Raw genomic sequence first — 27,085 nt, forward strand, 5'->3', positions numbered from 1 at the left:
TTGATTCTTCTCACTGCCATTTTAGGAGATACTAGTATTCATGGGAATGACCCATCCATTGACCTAGCCTACATTTCCCTGCCTTTCTAAATTCTTATGACTTTAACCAGCTTTCACATCAATGATTCATTAGTATCACCAAGAAAAATTCTCCCTGAAATCAGCAGTCCTAATAGCTTGCTTTCTGACCATACTCTCTTGAATGCTCGCTCCTTGTGTTCATTGTCAGATCAACATACCATTGCCTCATCTGTTTTCACACAGTTCACTTCCACAACGTCTTCAACCATTTTCTAGCCATCACTCAACTCCCTGTTTTGTCTGTAATATTTCCCAGCTCTAGATTAAATTTTTATTTTTTTTATTTATTCATTTTAGAGAGGAGAGGAAGAGACAGAGAGAGAGAGAGGAGAGACAGAGAGAGAGAAGGGGGGGAAGAGCTGGAAGCATCAACTCCCATATGTGCCTTGACCAGGCAAGCCCAGCATTTCCAGGTCGACGCTTTATCCACTGCGCCACCACAGGTCAGGCCCAGCTCTAGATTAATACAGGCATTTATATTCTCTGATTTGGGCTGCTGATTACCTCTGGATAAAACCAGCCACAGAGAATTCATGCTGCTACTATATTGAATCTTTAATATCATTGGGCCAAGTGTTACCCAACAGTGTCTGAGTCTTAACGTTGACTCATTCCCCACAGCAGGTATTTCACATCCTGACCCATTTTCTCATGAACCTGTTACCACTCTGCTCACTGGCAGATAATGACCTGCCACCTCCAAGTCCCAAGTTCACAGAAAAACAAAATTGAGGCCATTAAGTATGAACTTCCCTGATACCTCCTTACCCCAAAATAAATCTATCTGCATCCACATTATCTTCATCCCACTCCCTTCCTCTGATCGCTGTGGTCCAAGATCCAGGCCTCTGGTTTTGTTTCTGTACACTCCCACTTTTTTTTTCTTTTTTTTTTTTCTTTTTTTTGTATTTTTCTGAAGCTGGAAACGGGGAGAGACAGTCAGACAGACTCCCGCATGCGCCCGACCGGGATCCACCCGGCACGCCCACCAGGGGCGACGCTCTGCCCCTCCGGGGCGTCGCTCTGCCGAGACCAGAGCCACTCCAGCGCCTGGGGCAGAGGCCAAGGAGCCATCCCCAGTGCCCCGGCCATCCTTGCTCCAATGGAGCCTCAGCTGCGGGAGGGGAAGAGAGAGACAGAGAGGAAGGAGGGGGGGGGGTGGAGAAGCAAATGGGCGCCTCTCTTATGTGCCCTGGCCGGGAATCGAGCCCGGGTCCCCCGCACGCCAGGCCGACGCTCTACCGCTGAGCCAACCGGCCAGGGCCTCTTTTTTTTTTTTTTACGGAGACAGAGAGAGAGTCAGAGAGAGGGATAGATAGGGACAGACAGACGGGAATGGAGAGAGATGAGAAGCATCAATCATCATTTTTTCGTTGCGACACCTTAGTTGTTCATTGATTGCTTTCTCATTATGTGCCTTGACCACGAGACTACAGCAGACCGAGTGACCCCTTGTCCGAGCCAGCGACCTTGGGTCCATGCTAGTGAGCTTTGCTCAAACCAGATGAGCCCACGCTCAAGCTGGCGACCTCGGGGTCTCCAACCTGGGTCTTCTGCATCCCAGTCCAACACTCTATCCACTGTGCCACCACCTGGTCAGGCTGTACACTCCCACTCTTTAAGGATTCGCTCTGTAATTCTCTCTCTCTCTCACTCATTTTTTTTTTTTTTTGCATTTTTCCGAAGCTAGAAACGGAGGCAGTAGACAGATTCCCGCATGCGCCTGACCGGGATCCACCTGGCATGCCCACCAGGGGACGATACTCTGCCCCTCTGGGGCGTCGCTCTGTTGCATCCAGAGCCATTCTAGTGCCTGAGGCAGAGGCCACAGAGCCATCCTCAGCGCCCTGGCCATCTTTGCTCCAATGGAGCCTCGGCTGCGGGAGGGGAAGAGAGAGACAGGGAGGAAGGAGAGGGGGAGGGGTGTAGAAGCAGATGGGCGCTTCACCTGTGTGCCCTGGCCGGTAATCGAACCCGGGACTCCTGCACACCAGACCGACGCTCTACCACTGAGCCAACCGGCCAGGGCTCTTACTCATATTTTTTAATTTCTCTCTCCTTCAAGTGGTTAGAATCAGTATATAATTATTTTCCAGTCTTGACCTCTTCAAGCAGATATATTGTAACTTCTTTACACAGCCAAGCTTCTTTCTATAAATGTTCTATACTCACTGCCTCTCTCTTCACCTTCATTGACCACTGCCAGTGAATGAATACCTCTGAGTTTTTAGTTTTAGTTTTGTTTTTTGAGAGAGGGGGAGGGTGGGAGGAAGAGAGGGAGACAGGAAGTGGGGAGAGGTGAGCAGCATCAGCTCGTAGTTGCCTCACTTTAGTTGTTCATTGATTGCTTCCTATCTGTGCTTGATGGGGGTAGGGAGGCTCAAGCCAGTGACCCTGGGCTTCAAGGCAACAACCTTGAGATCATGTTGATGATTCCCGTGCTCTAGCTGTGCTCAAGCCAGCCACCTCAGAGTCTCAAGCCTGGGACCTCAAGCATCCCAGGTTGATGCTCTATCCACTGCACCACCACTGGTCAGGCAGGTTTTTACTGGAAGTTTAGGGACAATGGAGGGGGCCATAAAGTTTTTCAGCCAGTCATCATTTTCTCACTGGCTGTCTCTCTCCTTAGATTACAGCACTCCATTTAAAAAATCTCCCTTTCCTTTGTCTTATAAGTCTCCCTTTCTCTTCCGAAAACTTTCTCCCTTTGTAATTACTGTTTAGTTCTCATTGTCATGATCTTGATACCTCTAGAACAGAGTTTAAGAAACAAATTGCTCATAGGTCCTCAGGGCGCTCATATCCGTGTACGGAATGGCTTCATACGGGACAGTAAGCATGGTGGTTAAAAGCCTTCTTGATTGTTTATGCAGGCGGTAAAATTGTCCTTTAACTGCTCAGCTCTCTATTTGAGTCTTTCACTTGTCAAGCATATTCAGTGCTATTTCTGCCAGACTTCAGGAATTATGAACAGTTGTACTCTAGAATACATAGTCACCTGTGGGCTGAGGCCAAGCACAGAAAGACTGTACTTAGAAGTATCCACTTGGGCCTGACCAGGTAGTTGCACAGTGGATAGAGTATCGGACTGGGATGCGGAGGACCCAGGTTCAAGACCCGGAGATTGCCAGCTTGAGCACAGGCTCATCTGGTTTGAGCAAAAGCTCACCAGCTTGGACCCAAGGTCACTGGCTTGAACAGAGGTTACTTGGTCTGCTGAAGGCCCACTGTCAAGGCACATATGAGAAAGCTATCAATGAACAACTAAGGTGTTGCAATGAAAAACTGATGATTGATGCTTCTCATCTCTCTCCGTTCCTGTCTGTCCCTATCTATCCCTCTCTCTGACTCTCTCTCTGTCTGTTAAAAAAAAAAAAAAAAAAGTATCCACTTTGAAGAAACAGGTTGCTGTTGGAGATGGGAAAAGCCATGTTCTTGATCTTCAGGGTCACACCTTTGTAATGTAAACAGTTATTTACTCTGTTTCCTCACTTGTAAGACATGCAGTTGATTCAACAACAGCTTTTTAGAATTGTGAATATTGTTAAAGGTGTGCAGAGCTTTTTGTACTAGCTGGCAGTATTGCGGGTATTCATCCATATGACTGATAGCTCAGTATTCTTCAGTATCACAAGTTTTGTTCTACGCTCCTCCAGCTCACAGACTAAAGATTCCTCTGAATTTTGTCTGGCCCTACCAAGTATCCATAGCATCCCAGTGACACACTACTTTTTATAACCTGTGCTTGTGACTTTTCCCCCCTTTTTTTAAGTTTTGTTTTTTACTTTTTTAGAACCATTGTGATTGACTGAGAACTAGGCATCTTAGGATAAAGGAAATATAGCACTACATATAAAGTTAATTTTGGACCATAGCCTCTTTTCCTTCTGATCTTTTCATGCAACATGAGCTATATTTTACAAATTTTGTGCTGAATCTTAGAGCAATTTAAAATATCACCCAATGATAATGGGAAATAAACATTTATGTGTTTTAGGAAAAAAAAGGTTTAGGTAAAACCAGGTTAAGGAATTAAAACCCATAGATCATAATTGAGAAATGTTTTTCATAAATTTTTATTACTGTATTGCAGGCAGTTGTAAAAGAATGGCCCATCAGTCCTAGACTCAGTGTTGAGATGAAGAAAGAATTGTCCTTACCTTATGGAAGTGTGTAGTGAAAGTGCTCTGCGTGGAATTAATACTGTTCATTCCTCCAGAGACTTTAAGGAAGTGTATCAGTTCTAGAGTTCTTAGAAAGGGAGTGCTTTGGGGCTTAGTTCTGCCTTTTGGTGACCTGCACGTTTCCCTGTCTCTTGACTTGGGAACCGTTTCATGGAAGGAGTGAGCTTCCAATAATACTGCCACCTTCTCTTCCCCTTGTCCCACTATTCCTGTAGGTGTACCAACATTCGACCAGGAGAGACTGGAATGGATGTAACAAGCCGCTGCACCCTTGGAGACCCCAACAAACTGCCAGAGGGGGTTCCCCAACCTGCCCGCATGCCCTATATCTCAGACAAACACCCTCGACAAACCTTGGAAGTGATCAACCTCCTAAGAAAGCACCGGGAGCTGTGTGATGTGGTGCTAGTGGTGGGCGCGAAGAAGATCTATGCCCACCGAGTCATCCTGTCCGCCTGCAGCCCCTACTTCCGAGCCATGTTCACAGGAGAGCTGGCAGAGAGCCGGCAGACGGAAGTCGTGATCCGGGACATCGACGAGAGGGCCATGGAGCTACTGATTGACTTCGCCTACACCTCCCAGATCACCGTGGAGGAGGGCAATGTACAGACCCTGCTGCCGGCCGCTTGCCTCCTCCAGCTGGCGGAGATACAGGAAGCCTGTTGTGAGTTCTTGAAGAGACAATTAGATCCTTCTAACTGCCTCGGTATTCGGGCTTTTGCCGACACACATTCGTGTCGCGAGTTGCTAAGGATAGCCGACAAGTTCACTCAACATAACTTTCAAGAGGTGAGTTGTGCTTAGTGGTTTGAATATATTCATAATGTCATTTTCAGGAGAGCAGTATGGGTTCACACTGCTAACTAACACATACATATCTGCTTGGGTAGTTACTACTGATTCCAACTCATAATATTAATATTAAAGAAATATGTTGTAAATTCTAAACCTGGTTTTTATTTGAGAGGCCAATTTTGTGTTTATCAGTAGAAGTTAAAGTTGAGGGATTAGCCTGGCCTGTGGTGGGTATATAGAGCATCAACCTGAAACGCTGAGGTCACCAGTTTGAAAACCTAGGCTTGCCTGGTCAGGGCGCATACAACAAGCAAGCAGTGAACGGCTAAATTAAAGCAACTATGAGCTAATACTTCGTGCTTTCCCCCTTCTCTCTCTGTAAAATCAATAAATAAAATCTTAAAAAAAGAAAAGTTTAGGGATGAATTGTCCCTAGTCATATTCATAAAAGGTTGATTTGTAAGCCAGAATCCAGTTTATTAATTCACAAGGAGATGTGTCTGATAGGATACCTGGTATCAGTCATTTACATGAAGCGTGTCCTTCCTGATTTTATGGATTATTCAGCAGAATAAATTATAGGTCAGGGGTTATTTGGTGAATAATCAGAAAAAAAAATGAAATTAAATGTTAAACAAAAGAATGTTTCATTTATTCATGCATTTAATAATTGTAAAGCTACTATGTTTCAGCCACTATGCTTGGGAACAAAGGTTACAGTAGTGAACAAGACCTCTAGAGCAGTGATTTTCAACCTTTTTTTTCCATGGCACAAACACACACTAATTACTAAGGTCAGTGCCCCTGACAAAATACAACCATTTTCATCTCATGGCACAAATAAATTAGTTACTAAGGGAGAAGAGGTCAGGGCCCCTTTTTCTTTAGTAATTAGTTTATGAGTGCGTGAGACAAAGGTTGAAAATCACTGCTCTAGAGGGTCTATTTTCGTGTAGTTTATAATCTAGCAGGGAAGATAGCCCCTGAATGCACAATTACACAAATAATTACTGTAATAGGTGTTACAGAGAAGAAGCCCTGAATTATTTAACAGTATATTACAGAGAGATTTAACTTTGGTTCTAGAACAACTAATGCAAAATTCTGAGACATGAAGAAGTATAACTAGTTTGAGGAACAGAAGGGAGCCTAGTGAGACCCAGAGAGTAAAAGGGAGGATCTTATATGTATAATGACTTTACAGAAAGAGCAGAGCCAGATCGCCAGACCATGTGAAGAATTTGAAATTGAACCATTAAAGTGCTTTGACAAAGGAAAGACATGGTCCATTATATACGATAATCTGTTCACCAGATAACCTCGAATAGATCAAAGACTTAAAAATACTGAATGAAACCATGAAAATATTAGATGACATGGAGCAATTCCTTTCTAATCTTGAGACAAAGAAGGCCTAAGTGACTAACCCAGATAGCATTGAAGAAAATACTGACAGATTTGACTATGTAAAAATAAAACATTTCTGCATGGTAACAGAAAGCAATAATGATTCAAAGACAAACTGGGGGCAGATATTTGCAATTCATATCACAGGCAGTAATCTTAATATATCAAGAGCTCTGACTGGTCAGTAACCTAGACCAAAAAAATGAACAGTAAACAGAAATCCAGATTGCCCTAAAACATACAAAAATCTGCTCAAGCTTGTTCATAATGACCGAAACATGAATTGGAAATACACAAAATGCTGTTTTTTATCTATCAGAGTACAAATAACCAGAAGTCTGATTGCACACAGTTGATAAAGTATTGGAGAAAATAACTACATTGCTAGTGAGTATAAAATGATACAACCCCTTTGAAGGAAAACTGGCAGTACCTATCATAATTACACACTTCTTGCACACACTCGACTCAGCAATCCCATTTCTGGAAATTTTTCCTACAGATGTGCTGGAGAGGACTGTTTGAGGTGCTGAGATCATGGGCTTCAATTCAGATACATTCAGCTTGAGATACTTGTGAGATATCTAAACAGAGATATTGAGCAAGCCACTGTTTATATGAATATCTTAGAAAAGAGATTAGGCTGGGGTTAAAATTAAGAGTCATCAGCATAGTAATTAAGTCATAGTAATGAAACTTAATCCTTTTTAGGCAGGATATAATCCAGAAGCCATAAAAGAAAAGATTGATACATTTGATTGCATAAAATTCTTAAACTTTTTAATAACAAGAGCACCGTAAACAAGGTAAAAAAAATATCAATGCCAATGAAATCACCTAGTGGGAAGAGAGAAGGAAAGATCCCTAAAATGTTTCCAATATTAAAGGATCGTTAGCTAAAGAGCAACTGGCAGAGGAAACTGAGAATAAATAGAAGAAAACCAGGAGTGTGGGATCATGGGACGCTAAGGAAGGGGTTAGTTTATGAAGGAGGAAATACATATATTTACAGAAACTGACTCAAGAAGAAACAGAAAATTAGAGTAATCCTATATTGTACAGGAAATTACCATAATAATGTGGGACTTAAAATTCAGATCTCCTGTAAACTCTTATTGAAAAAGAAGATACTGCCTGGCCAGGCGGTGGCGCAGTGGATGGAGCGTCAGATTGGGATGCGGAGGACCCAGGTTCGAGACCCCGAGGTTGCAGCTTGAGCACAGGCTCATCTGGTTTGAGCGAAGCTCACCAGCTTGGACCCAAGGTCACTGGCTCGAGCAAGGGGTTATTCAGTCTGCTGAAGGCCCACGGTCAAGGCACATATGAGAAATCAATCCATGAACAACTAAGGTGCCACAAAGAAGAATTGATGTTTCTCATCTCTCTCCCTTCCTGTCTGTCTGTCCCTATCTGTCCCTCTCTCTGACTCTCCCTGTCTCTGAAAAAAAAGAAAAAGAAAAAGAAGATACATACTTCAAGGCATTATTTTTTTAACCTGGTTGTTTGGTTCAAGGATAGACTTCGGTGCTAGATTTGCGCTAATGGTAGATCATTAATATCTTTTTCTTGTTGGCGGAAAAGGAGAAGTGACATTTTAACCATAGTTGGTTTATCAAGAGTATTATTTTTACTCTTTGTCCTTAGTGCTAAACAAATATTTTCTCACACAAATTTTCATGTCTTTTTGCTATCTAATATTTCCAGTAAGTGATATCATTGTCAATATCATAGTGGTACACTTACAAACTTTAAACATAGTGATCATTGATACTTAGATAACATCTGGTTTATAGTCATTGAGTCGAGGGAAAACATCTATGCTCTGACAAGATCCACAAAGAATGTTAAGGCACTTCACAAAAGTATACTATACCTTACTTGTACTTACAACAGAGTGAAGAGAAAATAAGAGGAGAGGAGGATGCAGTATTGGGTTAAGTTTTGTACACTGTGAAGACTGGCACACTTAATTTGGAGGTAGGCCCCAAATTTGGCTCTGAACTTTCTAGCCCCCAACATAGGGTTGCCAGATAAAATACAGGGAGTCCAGTTAAATTTAAATTTCAGATAAACAGCAAATAATTTTTAGTGTAAGTATATCCTGTATTTTTATTTGCTAAATCTGACAATGCTGCCACAGAGAATACAGTGCAGTCATTCTAACAACTAAGCCACTGGCTAAGCAACCTAAAATTTAAAGGTTACCTATTTAATTTTCGGAACCCCAGGTCACTCAGATGATTTGAAAACTTTTGCTCTTCACCAGATCCCTCCTGCATGGACATCACACATAGCACAGAGTTGTGCATGAGAGGACAAACCACGTGGAGTGGAGCGTGACCGTTCCCCTCATGCCCTGCACCCTGCCCCTTTTCTCTGCACACTCATGGCAAGAGTTACAGGCTCTTGGGATTTGTGGCCGGCACACACAACAAGCTGATACTCTTGTCACTTCTCCATTCTGACAGTTCCCTAACCCTGGGTAAAGATAAAGTATTGGTGTTTGTAGTGTGTATATTTTATATTCACACACGTATCAGTGAGTTAGATATATAGATCAATATCAGAGTACTTTGGTCCTCAGGTTTTCCTGGGTCTGACTCTAATAGTCAGTCTTGCTTGTTAAATTACTGACACCCTTCTCTTTTTTAAACTGGTCCCTCGGGGCTTCCGCCCTAGATGCTGTCCTATCTGTACTAATCTTCCTCAGAAAGCTTTTCGTGAAATTTTTATATGCTTTATATTTCTGGAGTTATAATTTGGTATAGTTTAGTTTACTCTGAATATTTTTGATACCTCATTTTAGGAAAAAATGATGTTATTTGTCTTAAATTACTTGAATGACAAATTATTTTTCCTAAATTTTGTGTCCTCTGTACCCTCCTTTGTTTCCTTTTTTAAATAAATAAACCTTATTTTTTAGAGCAGTTTTAAGTTCACGTCAAAACTGAGCAGAAAATACAGTTTCCTTATACCCTATTTCCACACACACACATACACAACCTCCGCCGTTCTCAACCTCCCACACCAGAGGGGGACATTTGTCACAACTGATGACCCTATACTGACATGTTATTATCACCCAAAGTCTATGATTTACATTAGGGATCTCTCATGGTATAAGAGCTATGTATTTTGACAAATGTGTAACAGCATGTGTCCACCACTGTAGTATTGTGCATGATAGTTTCATTGTCCTAAAAATAGTTCTCCCATCTTTTGTTTTCTCTTTGAACTTTTCTTCCCCTCTGTTTTGAACTTCAGCTCTCCTGTGGAGTAGAGCTTTGCTTCATAATCCTTCAGAAAAATATTGAGACAGTAAATTAAATATGATCACAGGTTTATTTTTTATTCTTACCTCACTTTGAACAGGTGATGGAAAGTGAAGAGTTCATGCTGCTTCCAGCCAATCAGCTCATCGATATAATATCCAGTGACGAGCTGAATGTGCGCAGTGAAGAGCAGGTGTTCAACGCAGTGATGGCCTGGGTCAAGTACAGTATCCAGGAAAGGCGTCCTCAGCTGCCCCAGGTACACAGAAATGCTTCTCTGAGTAACTGCTTTGTACTGGACAAGATAATATATATTCAGCTTGCCAAAAAATCCCAAAAACAGGTATCACTGTCCTTTATATAAACTGTAAGAAAGACCATCTGTTCAAATAATGAAGGAGATAAGTGTTTAATCAGCATGAACTTTTTGTTCCTTTGCTTCCTCTCTGTTTTGCATCAACTCTAGGTCTGGGCTGTAACACAGGTCAGAATCCCAATGGTCCAAAAAGAACAAAAGAAAGCCAGGGTAGTGATTTTCATGCTTCCTTTCTATATGGCTTGGAAATCCCATGACATTTTGAAGAAAAAAGGGACAATATGGGGCATAAGTGGGCACTAATTGAAATGGTTGATGTTCTTATTATTATGACTGTAGTCTTTAGCAATTTAATAGGATATTCTTCTAAACCAGTGGTTCTCAACCTGTGGGCCGCGACCCCGGCAGGGGTTGAAATATGTATCGGAAAAATACATATTTAGTATACAATACATTTTTAAATAAAATATGTATTTCCATGGCTTTAGGCGACCCCTGTATGTATTTCCGATGGCTTTAGGCGACCCCGGTGTTTTGGTCGTTCGACCCCCGCCGGGGTCCCGGCCCACAGGTTGAGAACCGCAGTTCTAGACTATTAAGAGTCTAGTTATATAAGCCAGCTATAGAAGAGCTTATAATAGCTGGCTGAAAGCTTCAAGTAGCCTTCTAAAGTAATACTAGTGTGCTTTGTTTTCTGATTATTCTAATCACTGAATTGAGGTTCAGAATAATTTAATTTAGCTATAGTGTTTATGCCTTCCCTCCTTCTTCATTATATTGTAATTAAATCAATTAATAGTTTAATTCAATTAGGTCCCAAAACAACTGAAATACAGTAGGGGAGAACAGGTTATGTATTCTTTTAAATATCTGGCAGATGGGCGTTCGAGCCTTTGAGTGTGCTCATTATCTCGTAGGTACTGCAGCACGTCCGTCTGCCTTTGCTTAGTCCCAAGTTCCTGGTGGGCACCGTGGGCTCTGACCCCCTCATCAAGAGTGATGAAGAATGCAGGTGTGCACAACCCTGGATGGGAAGAATCAGCAATCAAGCGTTCCTATTTTCTCCGAATTTCCTTATTTGTATTGTTTCCTAAATATTGTGTTTCTCAGTCCTGCCTGGAGACTGGTCCAGCAGGAAAATATTACTCTTTATAACATAAAATGACTAGAGAAATGAAAATACAGTGTAGTCTAGGAAATACTTAAGAGCTGAGCAAGAACAAAGTAACAGATTGACAGGCACGGGTCAGGCATTGCATCAGGCAAAGGACTCAAGTGAGCTAAGTACATACACACAAGTACTTTACATCAGAACATTGTATTTAACGGGTATAATTATTAGATTCTCTTAAAATACTTTAATAGACAGGAAAAAAATTTTGTCTCTCCTCAGTAGACTTGTTGAGAGTCAACCATTCAGATGGTATCATCTAGCAAATGAATATTAAATGATGGTGCAGTGTTTCTTTTTAGCAATCCAGTTTTTGACCTAGTTTTATTAATTAGCCTAGCAAATATCTAGTGCCACGCTGATGCACTGCTTTGCCAGTACCCTGCAGAACCTGCCGAAGTTTATGAGAAAGCCATAACTGTGGTCTGGTAATAGAGTTGTAATTTTTAGTTTCTGGCCCCAAGCAAGTTGAGTTTCAGGCTAGATTTGTACTAATATATGAAATCATGATGGAAATGCCAATTAATTCACAAGTCCTAGTGTAACTGGCATCATTGCTCTCATGTCAGTGACCTTTTAATATAGGCTGGCAGTGATTTGGTTTAGTTTATGCTTGTTCCCCTTTGCCAATACATATTCCAAAACCATGTTGGGATTTCACTAACAACGTCATGTAGACATTGGGAATAAAGGCAGAATTTTCTCCACAGAGACTTGGTAGATGAGGCTAAAAACTATCTCCTATTGCCCCAAGAACGACCACTAATGCAAGGACCAAGGACAAGACCACGGAAGCCTATCCGATGTGGAGAAGTACTTTTTGCAGGTTTGAATCTTACTATACTGTGACTAAACAACATTTTCCCACATGGGAAACTGTCATGTCAATAGTCCTTGGGACAGTTGTGATATCCACTGTCATAAGAAACACATAAATTGTTATCATGTAACTTGATTATTAAATCATGATCTAACACTGGTATTCTCCAAACCAGTGCTCTGTTTTATGTAAATTTAAAAACACATTGCAAGAGATGTTCTGTTAAAATGAGTCATGCATTAATTTATATACCAGTGTGCAAGTTACCTCATAATTACATGAAACTGTCAAAAAAACATTATCTTAAATTAAACAGTTATAGCCCTTCCTAACTTTACAAGCTAGAGTGAGCCCAAGACAGCCTACTGTATCATTTTGCTCCTGTTGTCTGCCCCTGAATGTGTTGATCCTGAGGACTACTAAGAAATTATCATCCATTCATCATGATTAATGGAAAGAGAAAATCAGCTTTCATTTAAATCAGGATATTCAACTAACACTAAATGACTGTAAGTTTTGCTTAAATTTGAATTCAAGTCAAATCTGTTCTAGGATATATGCCAGGAGTTTCCTTTCTTTAAGAATTTATTTATTGGCCCTGGCCATTTGGCTCAGTGGTAGAGTGTCGGCCTGGCGTGCGAGAGTGCTGGGTTCGATTTCCGGCCAGGACACACAGGAGAAGCGCCAATCTGCTTCTCCACCCCCCCCCCTCCTTCCTCTCTGTCTCTCTCTTCCCCTCCCGCAGCCAAGGCTCCATTGGAGCAAAGTTGGCCCGGGCGCTGAGGATGGCTCTATGGCCTCTGCCTCAGGTGCTAGAATGGCTCTGGTTGCAACAGAACGACACCCCAGATGGGCAGAGCACCGCCCCCTGGTGGGCATGCCAGGTGGATCCCGGTCGGGCGCATGCAGGAGTCTGTCTGACTGCCTCCCCGTTTCCAGCTTCAGAAAAATACAAATAAATAAATAAATAAAATAAAATAAAATAATAAATAATTTATTTATTGATTTTAAAGAGACAAGAAAGAAAGAAATGGGGTAGGGGAGGGAGCAGGAAGCATCAACTCATAGTAATTGCTTCTCATATGTGCCTTGACCAAGTGAGCCCGGGGTTTCAAACCAGTGACCTCAGCATTCCAGGTCAATGCCTTATCCTCTGTGCCACCACAGGTCAGGCAGGAGTTCAGTATCAGAGAAAACATCTTAAATTCCAAAATAAAATCAGGCTGCAAATGTCAGGGTTATAAACATTGAGGTGAATTAAATAGCCTAATCATTAAATCTTGGCACAGTTTTATAATGGGAGGCATTAAAACCAACTTTTCATTGGATTCCATGATTCCAAGTCAAATTAGCATCACTCCACAAACTGTGTTCTGTGACACTAAAGATACACAGACCTGTAGGAAACCAGTGTACCTAAGGGAAAATATTGCTCAAAGGGGACATACAGTATTAATTGAATATCCTGATATAAGTGAAATCAAAATAATATACAGCACATTGAGATTTGAAATAAAGACATGACTTTCCAAATCCATCTAGAACATTACAAACATTCCTATTTAGTCTAGCCCAGGATGTTATTGAGGCCCCCCAGAAAACAGTAGTATTCAGATGTTTGGAAGTTAAGTTATCCTTAGACTTCACCTTTTAAGCCCTAGAATCTACTTAATTTGGCTCAAAATACAGGTGGTTTGAAAGAATAACAGGGTGATGGACACACAATACAGTTAACTATTCAAATGCAATAGAGATGTTCACCTAAAACTTATGTGCTCTAATTGATCAGTATCACCCCATTAAATTTAATTTCTATATAAAAGTAAACAAATGAAGAAAGAAAAAGGAAAGGAAGGAAGGAAAGAAAGAGAGAAAGGAAAGACAGACAGTTATCTACTATAATCACACTTGTTTTCAAGGAGCGCTCAGAGAAGCTTTATGGAACTCAGTTTGAACTTGTTATGAGTATTGCTTATGAAAAGTGTGACTTCTTCAAAACATTTCTAGTATTAAATGTTATGTTGGGTGGTACAGAATTCAGTACAGACTAGAATAAACAGAAAGCAAAAATATTTTGTAATGTAAATCATAAGAATTTTTGTATTATTTTTAGTCACAAGAGGACCTATTAAAGAGATCATGAGATGAGCCAAAAATCCCTCTGCCCTAACAAAGTGAAAATAAAAACAGACTTCTGAATTGTGGTTTTCCTTTTGGCTCTTAATTATACATTACATTTACATAGTGTTTTATGCTTTAGAGAGCAGTTTATTTTATTTCACATTAAAGTTTTTATTCCTTATTTGATTAAGCCAAGATCACATAGATTAGTAGAGTCAACAGTCAAGTGCCAGTTTTCTAACTAAATTCAGTGTTCTATTTGTTAAGTGTCACAGTACTTCCCAGTCTAATTTCAGTTGGTATCCTTGTCCTCTGTAAAAATGGATCAAATACTAACTTAATTGGAAAATTAAAGATTATAACAATCCTAGTGGCATGAGTAAAAGTCAACATATTTTGATCTCCTAGAGGCATTTGGTAAATGTAAGCCTTAGGTCATAGTTTCAAGGTTAACAGGGAGTAGTACATTCTGTGCTTTATGACAGGCATCCTCCTGACCATTTCTGTGACTTCCCTAGTTGGTGGCTGGTGCAGTGGAGATGCCATTTCCAGTGTAGAACGATATGACCCCCAAACCAATGAATGGCGAATGGTAGCTTCAATGAGCAAAAGGCGTTGTGGAGTTGGGGTCAGTGTTCTTGATGACCTATTATATGCAGTAGGAGGCCATGATGGATCCTCTTACCTCAATAGTGTTGAAAGGTAAGTACGGTCAATCTGACATTTTCTTCTCTGCTATTCACATAGTTATTTCATTAAGGATGTTATTAGGAATCAGGTGTGGCTTGCTGCTTAGTACTGCATCTGTTGTACTAGCTGGCAGCCTAGACCACCTAGTGTGACATACAAGTCCTTTCTGACCTCACTCCCATCTGGTTTTCCAGTCTGTCTTCCCTGGTGTGCCAGGGTGACACACCACTATTCCCCAAACATGCTACCGCAGACCCACTTAATAGCTTGCCGATCGTGTACACTGTATCCTCTTCCATGCCTCTTTCCCTGTGGTGTGCATGCTCTTCTTCCCTGGAAAACAATACCTACTGAGTGGTATTATTTATGTAAGGAAAACATTTGCATATAAAGAATATATACATGGGGAGATATATACCTATTTGAAAGTATTTTACTGACAAGTCTTGTAGGATATACATCAAAATGGGAAGAGATCAGAAATCAAGTGTAATTTACAAGGGAACTTCAGCTTTATATGTAGCATTCTGAAAAAGATTTTCATAAAAAATTATATTCATATGCAACTTCTTTAAGCAAAAATGAATTTTTAAAAATGGGAACATAAATTAAGAGTTGCCTATGCTTTAGTTATTTGTCATATTTAGGGGAAAGTGTATATATATGTGTCAGTGAATATGTAAACACAGCCATACTTCCCTTGTGTAATACAAACTGTGCTCTTGATGTTCTTGGCAGGTATGACCCCAAAACAAACCAATGGAGCAGTGACGTGGCTCCCACCAGCACCTGTAGGACAAGCGTTGGGGTAGCAGTGCTCGGAGGCTTTCTGTATGCTGTTGGTGGCCAGGATGGCGTGTCCTGCCTCAACATTGTTGAGAGGTATTTTTTTTTTCATTGCAGCATTATTTACAATAACCAAGATACAGAAACTACCTAAGTGTCCATCAGTAGACAAATAAAGAAGTGGTATGCATATACAATGGAGTAATACTTAGCCATAAAAAAAGAATGAAATCTTGCCATTTGTGAAAACATGGGTGGACCTTGAGGGTATTTTGCTAATTGAAACAAATCAAACAGATAAAGACAAACACCATGTGAAGTCAGTTGGGTGTGGGCAGAATGGGTGAAGGGAGTCAAGTATAAGGTGATGGATGGTAACTAGACTTATGGCGGTAATTCTTTTGTATGTATACAGATGCTGAATTATGTTGTACACTGATGCTCAAATAATTTAATACCAATTTTTCCTTATTTTTTTTAAAGATAAAGATTTAAAAAAAGAATATGCTGTCTCCCTCACTTGCTTAAGAACAAGGACTGTCCTTTTTAGTATCATCTATTTTATATATCCTGTAATTTGCTATAGTTTGCTATACAGTATTTAATATACTGACAATTTTCCACCTATGTAATTAAGTGCTCAGCATGTATTCCAAATGATTTGTTATACTTATTTAACACCAGTAATTTATCAATTAGGCCCCAATAAAGAAAACAAACCATATCAATTATTTTGGTAGAAAGAATTTTAAAAATGGATAGTAGATACTGAAGGGCTGAAAAAATGAAAAGACAGTGAAGTAAGTGTAGGAAACCTAGGCTGGGAAGGCAGAGGAAGGAGATTCGAGTTACCAGCCTAGAAGTTTGGAGGATAGATCCACAGAGCGAGGACCCTCAGCCCGGGAGCAGAGGACACCCTGAACAGTGGTGCCTTAACACCTCGCTGGAGGGTTATCTGCCTGGCTGGTTGTACAAGATTGTATTTCCCAAAGACAATGAAAACAGCACGTGCCATCTCACATGCCCTTCATACAGTTTGATTTTGACACTTATTTTCCCCTTGAATCTGGGCTGGCTGATAAGTATGGAAAAAGCACTGTGTGACTTCCGAGGCTGGTCATAAAATGTGACACATCTTTCACTTGGATCTCTCGGACACCCACCGATGAAGCCTGGAGCTGTCTGGGGTTGCCTTGCGGAGGAAGCACAAACGCCCCTCCGTAGGGAGGACACATGCAGAGAGGCCCAGCCAGCCCCTGCTTCAGCGCCCTGCTGTTCCAGCCCCAGCCAGTATGGCAGCAACCACCTGAGACCTGAGCCACACTTCCCTGCAAAGCCTTCCCAGTTTCCTCCCCAGGGAAGCATGCAAGTTAGTGGAGGGATTGGTTTGAGTCACTGAGTTTGGGGGTAATCTGCTCACAGCAGCAGGTAACTGGAACACAGGCACTCTCCCCTGAGGAGCTCAGGAGGGGCCTCTAGGAGGCACGACAGGACTCGTTCTGGAAGAGCCAGATTGGAGGGCCACTGCTGGGACAACAGTGACAGAGCTGGCAAGCAAACAGAAGGGAGCGGTTCCCCTGGACCCAGTGCCCAAGCCTTCCTCCTGGCCGGGCCAAATACCAGCTTGGCAAAGGAGAAGCATCGTTGTCAGAATCCAGGCGCAGCACCAGAAGTCAGTGCACAAACAGCTCATAGCCGGCGTAGGCACCGATTCTGAGAGGGTTTCCCTAGTGACTGTAACGGGTGTTAGTCTCTGGCACCTGCAGGGAATTACATACTTTATGAGAAGGGTATCGCTTACTAAAAACATGCTTGCAATCTGTGGCATCTCTCACCACAGGTATGATCCAAAGGAGAACAAGTGGACCCGAGTGGCTTCCATGAGCACCCGAAGACTGGGCGTGGCAGTGGCTGTGCTGGGCGGCTTCCTGTACGCCGTGGGGGGCTCTGACGGGACATCTCCACTCAACACAGGTTAGTCCCCTCCAAAGTCAGTTTGGTGCCCTGGAGCAACACATTCCCCTTAGGAAAAAGCCCACCTTGCCCTGGAACTTGTGAGGAAGGGTGTTTGTCCTCGGCCCCCTCCCTGTGCAGCCGGCCTTGCAGTCTCAATGCATTTCCTTCTCCCTCTGCTTTACCAGCTGCTGGGAATTTCTAATGAATAAAAGAGTGATTTTCTTGATATGATTATTTCCTTCCCCAACCCTCTCTCCTTAGAAAACAAAAAAACAAAAAAAAACTCTGTTATATGTAGGAATAAACAAAAACTTACAGCTATAAGCTGCTTTATGTGTTTAGTCCTTTCTCCTTAGAGACAATGGATGTTTCTACCTAAAAATACCGTCAGTGTGGCATACACATCAGTGTCAGGCGTCTCCTGTGGATTCGAGAGCAGGAATATAGACATGGGAGAACAGGGGTATGGGGCTGTCTGATTGTGACAGTGAGTTATGGAACAAAATGGTGCTTACAGACCCTATACTGGAATCCCCTCATTTAAAGATAGAGTGAGGCCACGCGTCACCCAGCTACTGAGTCCGACAGTCAGAACTAGAGCAAGGTATCTCGACGCCAGCACACACTCTTCACACCATACACATCTGTAAGACACCAGACTGGTATCCAAGTCCTTCTCAGAAGCAACAATCAGATTACTTATTGAAAATAGGTGTGATCACCGAATTCCAGTGGCTGTGAAGAACACTAGAGGTGAGAGGAGGTGGCTGATGCTCACTCACCGGTTTGTCTTTCCCTGCAGTGGAGCGCTACAACCCTCAGGAAAACAGGTGGCACACCATTGCCCCCATGGGGACCCGGAGGAAACACCTAGGCTGTGCAGTCTATCAGGACATGATCTACGCCGTAGGAGGCAGAGACGACACGACAGAGCTCAGCAGCGCTGAGAGATACAACCCCAGAACTAACCAGTGGTCTCCGGTGGTCGCTATGACATCCCGTCGGAGTGGAGTAAGTGCCCAGCTACTGACCACCTGACAGCCAGCACCAGGAGAGGCTGTGCACAAGGAGAACTCTGACCTGTAAAATACAACACGGGACAGTGAGGTGCCCTGTTTAGGCAAAATAATTCTTGCTACTTTTATATGGGTAGGGGTGGGGGGTTATTTTGATTGCTCATCTCAAGTAATTAAATATCTCATATCCCATCATACCTTTAACTAGAGGATTCTTTTTTTATGATTTATTTAGTATCTCTGAAAGGTATCTCCCTGTCTTATCTACCACTTTATCCAATTTTGCCTACATCCATCCATTTCTAATGTTTCTAGGTACTATTCCAAGGGCATGGCACACCATTATAAATGTTCAGGCAGAAACAGTGTGGCCCCACCGCCAGTCTCCACAGACGGGTCTGAGTCTGTCCCACCTAGAGTATAGGCCAGATCAGATCAGGCTGGCCTGTGTCATGTTCGAGACCAGGCTTACCAGTGACCACAGGGGACTTCCAGGGTGGGGTATGGACTTTATCCACCCAAGGACACTGGCTCAGAGTGAGCTGTGACCCGTAAACCAGATCCTGCCAAGAGTCCATCATGTAGGACAGCAGGTGCGAGAGCCCAGCAGTGGCTGAGGTTCCATAGACTGAGGACAGAGGAAGTCATTTTTTATTTGCACAGATCAGGGAACCCGCTGCTGGTGTCTGCAAGTCAGAGCATTCACGTGGCTACAGCTTTTTATTTCTGGTACCCGACAGTGTCTTAGGACATTCCTGTTATTTTCACTGTTACATCCTGTTGATTAGATTTTCACTCAATTAGTAAATATCTACTAAGTATTAGTAATGTGTTGGGAAAGCAAAATTGGCTATGACATGATTCCTTGCCTCAAGAACTCCCAGTTCAGTGACAGAAAATGTTCACAGCTCATGATAAAACAAGTTCTCTAGTAGAGCTTGTGCATTAATGGAGAACATGGCAGACTGCTTAGTGCTTTTCGGGAGTGAGGAGACTTACCAGAAACGGTCACGTGTAAGCTAGGTCATGAGGGAAGAGTGATTTTCTAGAAGGAAAGAAAACAGCCAGGGAACAACACGTGTGAAAGCACGGAGCTGTGAAAAATATACCAGCAATCAATCATTACTGCAGCACTGGGTACACCAGGGGTGGGGTAACACATGGAATTTTGTAGGGTTCTGGGGGCTCAGTGACATGGTAAAGACTTTAAACTTATGTGGTAGGAAGGCTTAGAAAGTTTCTAGAGGAAACTGACAGCATGGTTAGATCTGTATTTTAAAGATAATTTTCATGGCAATTTAGATAGTGGATTAGAACAAGCAGACACCAAAAGAAGTAAAAACAGTTTGGAAGGTCTTGCTTACTCCCCATGAATGCTTTTCCTAAAATTTAATACATACATGTTTTCAACTCTAAATATTCTAATTTTTTAGTTCCCGTACTTTAATAGATTTTTGCTTTTTCCTCTGTAACCCAGACAAAAATTATTAAATAATCAAGTAAACCAAACGAACAGAACAAATCAAGTAACCCAGAAGGTGAGGCCACAAAGCATGCTCTCCCAGGGACTGTCAGTCTTTCAGCAGCCCTGTTCTGTCCCGCAGGTTGGCCTGGCAGTGGTGAACGGGCAGCTCATGGCTGTGGGAGGCTTTGACGGCACAACATACCTAAAGACCATTGAAGTTTTTGATCCTGATGCCAATACATGGAGGTAATCTTTCAATTATGTTGCAAACACTTGGCTGCTGCCCTGAAAATAACGGCCTGTAGATGGTCCATGACCGTCCAAGTCAGCATGGCCAGCACACTGAGGTAGCTCTGGCAGGGCTCTGAACAGGGCTGAGGTCACCCCTATTTGATGGCTTGTTTTTACTTGTTTTAAACTGGCTGACATCTTAAAAGATGCTTCTCTTCGGTAACTATCCAGTTTTATGATTAGAGATGGCAAAAACGGGGAGGCTCTCCTCTCTGGGCCCATCACGTTTAGCTGAGGAATGAAGGCACCAAGGAATAAAATGACTGGCCCTGCCCAAGCTATGAGAGTGTTTGAGTCAAAACCTAGGTCTCTGGCTGTCAGTCTGTCGGTGCAGGGTTCTGGTGCTCATGTGGGCAGCGTCAGGCCCAGGAAAGAAAAACTGAAGTTACTTTAAGAAAATATTTTATTTCATTTTAAAACTTTTATTTTTCTTGATCTTTAAAAATCTACTTAAATATATTATTATTCTATTTTAAATCAAATAGGAATTTGAATAAGGATTTTAAGTAAATTTTAAGTCACTTTTAGGAGGAGGCTATATCTTACATAAGAGAGATTATGTTAAACTATATATAGGTTTAATTTTTACTTTGCTTTTATTTATTTATTTTTTATTTTCTTTATTTTTTTTTTTCTGAAGTTAGAAACGGGGAGGCAGTCAAACAGACTCCCGCATGCGCCCAACCGGGATCCACCCGGCATGTCTACCAGGGGGCGATGCTCTGCCCATCTTGGGACGTTGCTCTGTTGCAACCAGAGCCATTCTAGCGCCTGAGGCAGAGGCCACAGAGCCATCCTCAGTGCCCGGGCAAACTTTGCTCCAATGGAGCCTTGTCTGTGGGAGAGGAAGAGAGAGACAGAGAGGAAGGAGAGGGGGAGGGGTAGAGAAGCAGATGGGTGCGTCTCCTGTGTGCCCTGGCCGGGAATCGAACCCGGGACTCCTGCATGCCAGGCCGACACTCTACCACTGAGCCAACTGGCCAGGCTTTACTTTGCTTTTAAATTTTTAACAAATCCTTGCTATTTAAATGGTTCTTAATAAACACAAATCAAGTGATTCATGTACTTATTTTAAATATTCAAAAATTTTAGCAATTCTCTTAAACCTCTAAACTTAAAATCATAAGCCTACATACATCTTTACTTATACTTGATTCACAAACTAATCTGATAGATGCTTTAATATGCCAGTGTTTCTTAAACATTACAAGAACTTAAAATGTCAAATGTATTAAGAGGCAGAGTTGGCTGTTGTCTCAAATTATCCTTATTCAAATTCCCACTAAAAATAGGAGGCTGCATGTGGAAGAAATGAGGCCCAGGCAGTAAGAGGGAGGCTCCTAGTCATGACCGTCTGCCATTACATCTCCCTTACCCGTAGTAGGTTCTCAAACTTAATATAAAATATCAATACTGTTTGATGTACTTCATATCTATACTTAACTTTAAATACTAGCTAGCCTTCTAAGGAAATGGTTTTACCTTCCACACAATTTGGGGTCTGTTTCTCAATAAATTGGGCTGATTTCCCTGAACAAATCTAGGGTAACCATCTAAGCGGTTGAGGTTGCACGTCAACCACAGATGCCTGTCTGCATATGGCAGCTGAGGCAGCAGACATCCTCAGATCTTTCTGTGACCGTGAAAGGTGAGCGGAGGGCAGTCTCAGTCCATTCCTGCTCTGCTCTAAGTCTCATTTTCTAGTTGTGAGCCTGTAACTGCCTGCCCAGGTTTTTCATCAGTTATAAGACGCAACTCATGAATTGGCTGTGTTCTTTTTATACTCTTCATCTCTGGGAAAGCCACAACCTTTAGATATTTAGGTGACATTACTTGAATTCTGCATATCTTTCATGGCTCTGTGTGGCTCAGTGGTCCCAATTCTAAAATCAGACTAACGACATTGTAGCCCTTCTTGCTTCTACATTACATTTTCACAACCTCGTTTATTGAGTGAAGATCTGAGTGTTGTAGACCCTAGAGATTCAAAGTGAACAAAACAAAACTTCCTGCCCTCCAGGCACTGACGAGTGATGGGGACAGACAGTGCCACTGCTACATAGCAGATGGAGGGGTGGGGGCATGGGCCCCAGAGAGGAGTGTCCATTTAAAAGGTGGCCCAGCCTGACCTGTGGTGGTGCAGTGGATAAAGTATTGACCTGAAACACTGAGGTCACTGGTTCGAAACCCTGGGCCTACCTGGTCAAGGCACATATGGGAGTTGATGCTTCCTGCTTCTCTCCCCTTTCTCTCTCTCCTCTGTAAAACAAATATATTAGGGAAAAAAAAGGTGGCCCAATAAGTCCTCACTGCAAAGACAGCATTGTAGCAAAACCTACTACAGGTAAGGGAGATGTAATGGCAGACAGTCATGACTAGGAGCCTCCCTCTTACTGCCTGGGCCTCATTTCTTCCACATGCAGCCTCCTATTTTTAGTGGGAATTTGAATAAGGATAATTTGAGACGACAGCCAACTCTGCCTCTTAATCACTATCATCCTAAGGACTTGTTTCCCAGAAATGGACACTAAGTAGAAATTATATGTTGAGAGATAAATGTCTAAATTTAGTAGTTACATATCCACAACTTAAAACCAATCTTATCTCACCTGACCAGGTGGTGGCACAGTGGATAGAGCGTCAGGCTAGGATGTGGTGGACCCAGGTTCAAGACCCCAAGGCTCATCAGCTTGAGCCCAAGGTTGCTGGCTCGAGCAAGGGGTCACTCGGTCTGCTGTAGCACCCCGGTCATGTGAGAAAGCAATCAATGAACTACTAAGGAACCGCAACGAAGAATTGATGTTTCTCATCTCTCTCCCTTCCTATCAGTCTGTCCCTATCTGTCCCTCTCTCTGACTCTGTCTCTGCCACAAAAAACAAACAAAAAAAACCCCACAACAATCTTACCTCACTGCTGGCAAAGGATCTAACATTCTTTTCCATGGAAATCCTTCATTTTGAAGGCGAACTTGTTCATATGTCACGAACTAGATGCTGGCTCTATTATCTCCAACTTTGTTGAAGGGTTTGAGGAGGCTTGTACACATACATACAGTGCAAAAAGTTACAAATAAATAATTGCTGAAGTTTGGGCAGAGAATATGGGTGAAAAAATAATAAGCCGGGGCTGAAATTAGACACAAAGATGCAGACTATATGATTCTGTGTAATTGTTAGAGGTCGGTCTAGCTGTGAAGTCATACAGTTATGATGCGAAAAGTAGTAAATATAAAAGTCACATCTTTTATTCTTCAGTCCCTTATAAGTGAGAGCTCTTGGACTCAGTGTCTGAAATAATTCTGCCACTTGCAATGTTCAATTCCAGCTCTTAATCTTTAGAAGTGATGTATGAAAGCTAAAAAGATTAGTTGTGATATAGAACATGTCTTATGAACATCTAAGTTATGGAAGAAACGGTGCTTTTTCCAGTTAGAAATCTGTTTTTTGTGTCTTTTCTTGCAGGTTGTACGGTGGGATGAATTACCGTCGGCTGGGGGGTGGTGTAGGAGTGATTAAAATGACACATTGTGAATCCCACATATGGTGAACATGCCCCTCTCTGTTCTGGACAGCTTTGACATGGAGCTTCCTACAGCTCAAGAAAGAACTAGAACAAAGTTTATTCTTTGCCGGTGCCTCAACATATGGAAATACAAATACAATGAAAGTACTTCAACTGTAAGATGCCATCTTTGCACAATAATTTTCAGTCCCATGCAGAAGAGTATTTATTTTTGGTTTTAATTTATCAGTTCTTTTTTATTTTTTAGCTTTCTTCCCAACCAAAAAATAAAATTCCAAGCAGTAAAATTTTATTTTTAAGACACTGTTTGAAAATACTAGTAAGGGGAGAAGGGCTATATATGATCTGGCTGTTATTTCTAGGCACTCCATGCACATGACTCCACTCCTTACAAGGACTACCAGTGATAAAGATCAGTATACAAAGTGTGTAAGTTAGCCATCATTTTTGCACTAAGCACCAGAAGACTTGAAGATCTTTTTTAAAAAAGCATCTCATTTTAAATAGTACAATTCAAAAGGAAGATTAAATCAATAAAACCAGGACTCACAGTTTTCATCATTGGAACTTCACATCTTGTTTTCCCATTGCACTTATTTTCTGCTATATTTAAAGTCTTTTTTTCACAGTATTTTCATAGAGTTCCTGCTAGCTCCAGAGCCCTGCTCAGTGCCTCTACAGAAATAGTATAAAACCCTCATATACTGTCTTAAGAACCCCCAGTGGAATCGTGTGCAACTCTGCAAGTTTTTAATCAAGCATTACTGACTGACTGAAGCAACTTCCCTTCTGATTTTCTTATGGCTGAAAGAACCAGCGGGAGCAGTATCCTCTCCCCTGCAGTGAATCCTGTTACACAGTTTACACCCGATGCTCAAGCCTGTGGCAGCTGAGGCTCATCTGTAATAGCCTCCACAGAACGAAGCCTTCGGTTCATGTGACAGTAATGGGAACGGGTGTAAAACCAACTGAGGCATTTTATTAATATCTCGGTTCTTTTGTACAACTGTGTATCATTGTCTTCATTCTGTAAAGCCACTGTTACACTTCTCTCACACTGCACTTTTTGGAAAAAAGTTAGAAAGCTCTAAGGAAAAACTGATAAAAATTTAAGTGGTTAAAATTTTTTTGTCATCATTTTCATAGACCTTTTGCAGAATCTTAAGGTAAGACTTTATCCACAACAAAAGGAATACCCTTCTCCCCTCCAGCCCCCAATACAAAATGTTTGGCAACTTTTGTGTTTACATTTAAAAATCATTTGCACCTTTACAAGGAAAACAAGTATTTGGTAAACAATTGTTTACATGTATCATTTATGCTTTTTTTCTAGCATGTATAACTTTTTAAAATAAAGATAGTACTTACCATAAAAAATTTTGGTTAATGCTTTTTAATGCTTGAATCTTTGCTATTTCGATTTTCTGTTTCTATATCATTTATATTTCCTTTATGCAAAGTTATAAGTACTTTCACAAATCTGAAGAAATAAAGGGGTTGCCAGCTAGAATTATATATTACATATAAAATTGTATATAAAAGTTAACATTAATATATTGTTTAGTTACTATATTTTATATAATTTAACTAAATATTTAACAAAATATTTACATTATATTATATATTAGTATTATCTAACCCAGGGATTTTCAACCTTTTTCATCTCACAGCACACGTAAACTGATTACTAAAATTAGGTGGCATGCCTGACCTGCACTGGCACAGTGGGTAAAAGCGTCGACCTGGAACGCTGAGGTCGCTGGTTCGAAAACCTGGGCTTGCCTGGTCAAGGCACATATGGGAGTTGATGCTTTCTGCTCCTCCCCCCTTCTCTCTTTCTCTCTCTCTCTCTCTCTCATCTCTAAAAAATAAATAAATAGCCTGATGAGGCGGTGGCGCAGTGGATAGAGCGTCGGACTGGGATGCCGAGGACCCAGGTTCGAGACCCCGAGGTTGCCAGCTTGAGCGCAGGCTCATCTGGTTTGAGCAAAGCTCACCAGCTTGGACCCAAGGTCGCTGGCTCAAGCAAGGGGTTACTTGGTCTACTGAAGGCCCGCAGTCAAGGCACATATGAGAAAGCAATCAATGAACTAAGGTGTCGCAATGCGCAACAAAAAACTAATGATTGATGCTTCTCATCTCTCCCTTTCTGTCTGTCCTTGTCTATCCCTCTCTCTGACTCTCTGTCTCTCTAAAATAAATAAATAATCTAAAATTAGGTGGCATATGGCCCTGGCCAGTTGGCTCAGTGGTAGAACGTTGGCCTGGCGTGTGGAAGTCCCGGGTTTGATTCCCGGCCAGGGCACACAGGAGAGGAGCCCATCTGCTTCTCCACCCCTTCCCCTGTCCTTCCTCTCTGTCTCTCTCTTCCCCTCCCGCAGCTGAGGCTCCATTGGAGCAAAAGTTGGCCCGGGCGCTGGGGATGGCTCCATGGCCTCTGCCCCAGGCACAAGAGTGGCTCTGGTCGCAGCAGAGCACCGCCCCCTGGTGGGCGTGCCAGGTGGATCCGGGTCGGGCGCATGCAGGAGTCTGACTGCCTCCCCATTTCCAGCTTCAGAAAAATACAAAAAATAAAATAAAATAAAATAAAATTAGGTGGCATAACAAAATATATATTTTTTGCTAACCTGACAAGAATTAGGTATAATTTCGATTCATTCACTCCAGATAACTATTGTTGTGTTGGCTGTTGTCACTTTAATTTGACAATCTAAGGCAGGGGTAGTCAACCTTTTTATACCTATGGCCCACTTTTGTATCTCTGTTAGTAGTAAAATTTTCTAACCGCTCACCGGTTCCACAGTAATGGTGATTTATAAAGTAGGGAAGTAACTTTATAAAATTTATAAAGCAGATTACAGCAAGTTAAAGCATATAATTACTTACCAAGTACTTTATGTCCGATTTTCGCTGTTTGGCAGAATAAATCTTTATAAAACAACTTACTATAGTTAAATCTCTTTTTTTCTTTTTTGTATTTTTCCGAAGCCAGAAACAGGGAGGCAGTCAGACAGACTCCCACATGCGCCCGACCGGGATCCACCCGGCATGCCCACCAGGGGGCGATGCTTTGCCCATCCAGGGCATCACTCTGTTGCGACCAGAGCCATCCTCAGTGCCCGGGCCAACTTTGCTCCAATGGAGCCTTGGCTGCAGGAGGGGAAAAGAGAGACAGAGAGGAAGGAGAGGGG

The 27,085-nt window shown here is 41.9% G+C and overlaps 1 protein-coding gene across 2 annotated transcripts in view; it reads left to right on the forward strand.

Moving 5' to 3' along the window:
- The window catches only part of KLHL20 (kelch like family member 20), a 33,880-nt gene extending 8,617 nt beyond the window's left edge, over window positions 1–25,263 (forward strand). For both annotated transcript variants that reach the window (XM_066371531.1, XM_066371532.1), the window contains 10 exons: window positions 4,481–5,054; window positions 9,840–9,998; window positions 10,973–11,067; window positions 11,937–12,052; window positions 14,686–14,869; window positions 15,596–15,739; window positions 17,484–17,617; window positions 18,402–18,610; window positions 20,220–20,326; window positions 23,834–25,263. In XM_066371531.1, coding sequence (XP_066227628.1) covers window positions 4,481–5,054; window positions 9,840–9,998; window positions 10,973–11,067; window positions 11,937–12,052; window positions 14,686–14,869; window positions 15,596–15,739; window positions 17,484–17,617; window positions 18,402–18,610; window positions 20,220–20,326; window positions 23,834–23,918 — 1,807 coding nt within the window. In that variant the 3' untranslated portion in view covers window positions 23,919–25,263. The remainder of the gene's footprint in view (window positions 1–4,480; window positions 5,055–9,839; window positions 9,999–10,972; window positions 11,068–11,936; window positions 12,053–14,685; window positions 14,870–15,595; window positions 15,740–17,483; window positions 17,618–18,401; window positions 18,611–20,219; window positions 20,327–23,833) is intronic.
- Window positions 25,264–27,085: the final 1,822 nt, after the last annotated feature.

This window comes from Saccopteryx leptura, chromosome 2 (assembly GCF_036850995.1).
Source record: "Saccopteryx leptura isolate mSacLep1 chromosome 2, mSacLep1_pri_phased_curated, whole genome shotgun sequence".
NCBI lineage: Eukaryota > Metazoa > Chordata > Mammalia > Chiroptera > Emballonuridae > Saccopteryx > Saccopteryx leptura.